At 31.3% G+C, this 5,326-nt stretch overlaps 1 protein-coding gene across 1 annotated transcript in view; it reads left to right on the top strand.

Annotated features, from left to right (window-relative positions):
* LOC106680378 (protein YIPF6) overlaps positions 1-3,447 on the top strand; it is a 9,978-nt gene extending 6,531 nt beyond the window's left edge. Inside the window, exons 6-7 of the mRNA XM_014420047.3 lie at positions 702-880; positions 2,334-3,447. Of these exons, the coding sequence (XP_014275533.1) occupies positions 702-880; positions 2,334-2,449 (295 nt within the window). The 3' untranslated portion in view covers positions 2,450-3,447. The remainder of the gene's footprint in view (positions 1-701; positions 881-2,333) is intronic.
* The last annotated feature ends 1,879 nt before the right edge of the window (positions 3,448-5,326 follow it).

Here is a 5,326-nt window from a genome sequence, read left to right as displayed (position 1 = left end):
AAAAAAAAAAAAAAAAAAAAAAAAAAAAAAGGTATAGTAGAACGTAAGAGTTTTTGGATGTTGTCGGAAAGAGAATTTTTTAAAAAGTTAGTTTATGGATTGTTCCATTGTTCCAGTTATGCAATCAGTGGTTTACAACTGGTAGTCTTGTTGTTGCAAACAAGAACAAGGGATATCGGCAGGAAAAAAATGTGGTCCAAAAATCAAGCCAAAAATTTATAATATTTAATTTCTATAAAAATTTGTATTTATGGGTTTTAAAAGATGCTAAGAACGAATCTGACTTCATTTTTCCTCAACAAATTTGTTTTGATCTACTTTACGAGAGGCTACTTTTGGTTTTTATAATTTTTTTAACACTTATGCTCATCTAATACCACTCATTGGTGTATACTAACCTTTAATAATATGCAGAGCAATGGTGGCTTTCGGAAATCTAAAAAATCTCTAAATTTATGTTAAATATTTTTTTTTCTTGGCTCTTAGGGTTTATTGGCAATAACCCACAGACATGTGTTTAATATTTTTCAACCTAATATCACAAAAAAAAGTTTCATTGAAATCGGTGATCCCATGTGCATTGCTTTTCCATGTAAGTTGCTACTTATTTATTGAAACTAATTCATAATTTTAAGTGTTACTTATAGTAACTTCAGATATTTATTTATTGGGGTTAAGATTAATCCATTATTTTTTTCCAGATCATTCTTCCAGAGTGTTTGTGTCCTTGGATATTGTCTTCTTCCAATGGCTATAGCCTTAATATGCTGTAAAGTTGTACTGATGATTCAGTACAATTTTGTAAATGGTCATTATCCTCTTGTATTCCATACTCTAAGGTTTTGGATTACATTGTTTGCACTACATTGGACTTGCAAAGGTATTGAGTTGTCTATTTTTAGATTATTATGTAATGATTATTTGTTTTTTTATCATGCTATGATCAGTTATGTAAATATGAAACTGAAATTTGTGTGCTGAAAATACACCTTTATTCTATGAAAATGAATAACAATATTTTATTTTTAGTATTGCCCATCGCTAGTTTTACATTTTTTATGGCAATTTGCATGCTTATGAAACAACTGTACCTGGTTTGCCTTAAATGTTTCTAACATGTAAAGCACTATTCATCAAATATTTACTCCATTGAAGGAAATAAGCAATAATCAGATGGAGCCATGTTAGGTGAATGAGTCGCATGCTAAAATATTTCCCTCAATTGTTTCCTTGACCAGTTTTGGTGTGCTTTATAGTGCATTAGCATGAAGCAAAATCACTATATGTTGCCTGGTTTTAGTATTTTGATAATTTTTCATGCAAAGCTTGATTTAAACTCATCATTTGTTGTCAGCAGCATTCAATATTAACTATTTTGCAAGGTTTTAGCTGCTCATAATTGATCACACCCTTCTGATCCTACTAAACACAAAGCAAGCATTCATCACGATTTGGCCTTATAGTCGGTGTTGATGGTTCACCTGGAGTTACCTTAATCATTCACGCTTAGAATTTTCGAAATATGTCTACTTTTCATTGCTAGTCACCCGGAGAAATGATTTTCTTGTGGGCTGCATTTCCGAAGTTATTTGTTGGTTTTCCTGCTTTCTTTCGTTCAGTTCATATGGATTTTCATTTTCAGTTCATATTCTATTTTCCCATCTTTTTTGTAATTTTGTTTTTTCTAAGGCTTTCTAACTTGTGGAGGTGGTTTCTCTTATGTCATATTTAATTTTGATCATTGTAGTGTTTGACTGTCTTACTAATCCAACAATGCTTTCATTTGCTGTCTTCAAAAATTACTCAACGATCTTTCATGTCCTTTTTACTTTTTTTAAACCATTCAAAGCACTGTGAAGAGCATTCTCACCTTAAGATGTGACAAGCATTCAATGCGATTCTGCAATATTTTCTTCTAATGTTCAATACTTTCCTGTTAACATGTTCAACACTTTTAAAAACTATGCTGTTGTATGAAACTTGTATTGTGAATTGAAAATCATTATCAGATGTTGAAACAAAGAAATGTCACGAATAATGCTGTCTGATAGGAACTTCATACTATAGGTAGCGTCATCTATGAGCTAAATGTGGTTTCATATTTATAGATTTGGTTGTAGAGAGTTCCGTTCTAAGAACAGTTTTAATTTCCCTTTCCTTCTTCCTCTTTTATTTCTTTTTTACTTTTTGTAATGAGTTTTTTTATTATTTAAATTATCAGGTTTTTAACATTTTGTTAATTCACTATTTTATTGTGTGAAGTAATTTTGACCAATAATTTATGAAATGTTGTATTTAGATTAATCAGAATTATTTAATTGTTTTTGTTTCAGCCGTTTGGAAATTCCTTGCTGATGTTCATCCTAGCGAAAGGAGGGGCCTTGCGATGTATCCTATTTTCTTATTTTACACTGTGATAGGTTGGCTTGTTCTTTCATATTCTGTTTAATTAATACATTTTAAATATATCTTGCCTATTAAGAAAAAAAAAAGACGAAGAATGTTTATGTTAATCTACAGTATTTTTATGATGGGTCCACATATATATTTTTTTGTTAAATTTTTCTTGTATCATACTTTTTCTTGTATGAAAATCAAGAATATTGGTGAATGTATATATTAAGTGAGGATTTAACTAAATATTTATTATATAAGGTTATGTACAGTGCTGATCTGCTTTTTACCTGTCTTATAAATCTTATTTTTGTTGTCCACAAATTTTAATTTCTATCTATTGAAATTAATAGGTATGTATAACATATTGTAATTGAGTTTAAGTTAATTGTATTGCTACTGTAAATAAACTTATATAATAGAAAAGAATTAAAATTGATGTGCATTATAAATTGTGAACTGAACTTATTGAAAAGTGCAATTTTGTAAATATTTTTAATTTAGTTGTATCAAAAGTGATGAACTTCTTGAATTTGGTTTATTCATGTTGTGTGAAATTTTAATTTGTCTTTGTTAGTAGAAATGTCAAGTTAATCTCTGTTAAACTGATGTTAATTGTTGGTCTAGTGTTATTTTACAATTATGTTCGATTTTTAACAGATTAAACTATTAAAAAGTGATAACTTTAATTTCATATGTAATGATGTTTCCATTAAGAATAATGTCCTGAATTCAGTTATTAGCTCATTTTTTCTTTATATTTCTATTTGCATTTCAGCTTTCAAAGCAAATATGGATATTTGTATATATGCGTTATTATATTGTAATATTTACACGAGGAATAAAATTTGTTTAATATATTAAATCTATCACTTAAATTGTATAAACCTTAAAAGCTACTCAAACAAAAGATGACCGAATTTACTCTTTTCAGGAATCTCATCATATCCATTGGAGTTAAAGGTGTTCCATTACTCTTTGTTATAACTCGTATCTCATTTGAGTGTACTACCTCTTTGTTTACCATTCTTGACGTGACTGTAGAGGGAAAAGGTAGGGGATAGTTTGCCATTTTTTGTTTATACTAACTTATGGTGTGAATTAGCTTTTTGCCACGATTCACCGTTCAGTTACTATGTGATAATCGGGAGCTTGGAATGATTTTTAGGTAAATGTATGACTAGCATTTATTAACCTTAAAGGGCATACGCGTAAGTCACAGATTCTAGTGCAACGACTTTTGAACGATAAATTTGCTTTTAAAAATATGATTTCTAAAGTTTGATGTGAATCTGTTAATTAGTTGATTTTTTATAAGGTTATCAATTTTGTAACTATGTGAAATATGATTGCATAGTTACAAAATTGATAACCTTATAAAAAATCAACTAATTAACAGATTCACATTGCATTGCATGCGACATTACAACTTGCTATTACCACTGCCATAGTTTTATCTCCTAATTGCATTGTTTTTTTGTTCAATATTAGAATTAATGGATTATTTTTTGCTGCCCAATTCATCAAATTTGCCAACTGTTACTCATCTAAAGGGTTGAGACTTTCTTAAAAATGACAAAACGTATACGCAGTTGAAGTATAAGGTCTGTCTTGAACGCCAAGTTTATATCATACCAGGGCAAAATTTATTTGAAACAATATTGCTAAAATATTATATGATATTATTATAGATTGGGCTCCATTACATTCAAGTTTTACATTCTAAAAACAATTCATATACATATCATTCATTATTAAGATTTTATTGTATGATAGCAATTCTTTATTTATTATAACAACAGGACAAAAGTCCTAATGTAATGACAGAGTGCACATTGAATAAAACAAATAACCATTAAAAAGATATAGCGACATTGGAAAAAAAAAACTAATAACAATATATATAAAATGTAAAATGAAATTAAACACATGCATAAATTAAATAAATAGAAATTTATAATTTGAAAGCATAAAAGTAATTTATTATTGATTCGGCTCCACAACTCGATGTCGAGTCCTGGCCTCCTGCATCAGCCTCCACAAATCATATCTAGTGCGGCCGCCATCCAGTTCCTCACTCCCATCATGGTCCTGGCATCACCACTCACACCATCATTCATTGAAGGCGTGGTTTTCCTCTGTGTCTTATTCCATGTAGTACCTCTGTCACTATTTTCCTTGGCAGATCACTCTCAGCCATCGAGCAACATGCCCTGTCCACCTCAATCTACTGAGCCTCACAAACTGGACAACGTCTAACTTTGAGCTCCTGGTTTGTTTGACGTCTCCATATCTGGTCAACCTTGACAGCTCCAAATATTTTACGGAGAATCTTCCTCTCCAAGACCATTAAGTTGTGCTCACCAGCCTTGGAGATAGTTTACATTTCAGAGCCATACAGAGAAATTGGCCGAATAATTGTTTTATACAAATAAAACTTGGTGTCCTTAGACAAGGTACGGCTCCTAAAATAGGGACTGAGGCTAGAATAACAGCGGTTAGCATATAGGAATCTTCATTTAATTTTGGAATCCACAACATTGTCTTGGGTTATGAGCGATCCAAGATACACAAACTTGGGGATTTTTCCAAAAGTATATTCTCCAATTCTGATTTTTTCACCGGGCCTGGGATTTCCTCTGTGACCATGTATTTGGTCTTTTCTCCATTCACTTCAAGCCCCATTTTTCTTGCTGCTTCAGCTAATTTCATAAATCCATCAGAGACAGCTTGGAAAGAGTGTTCAGTAATGTCATCAGCGTAAGCAAGAAGCTGTATTGTTCTGCTGAATATTGTTCCACCCACTTGAATTCCGGATTCTCTAACGGCCTTTGAAGAGCTAAATCAAAGAGGAGGTAGGCCAATGCATCCCCCTGCTACTCACTCACTCACTCTCTCTCTCTCTCTCTCTCTCTCTCTCTCTCTCTCTCTC

The sequence above is a fragment of the Halyomorpha halys genome, unplaced genomic scaffold (assembly GCF_000696795.3).
Source record: "Halyomorpha halys isolate HHAL.00 unplaced genomic scaffold, Hhal_1.1 Scaffold257.1, whole genome shotgun sequence".
Taxonomy (NCBI): domain Eukaryota; kingdom Metazoa; phylum Arthropoda; class Insecta; order Hemiptera; family Pentatomidae; genus Halyomorpha; species Halyomorpha halys.
The sequence above is the reverse complement of the archived record's forward strand: the minus strand, read 5'-3'. Positions and strand labels throughout refer to the sequence as shown.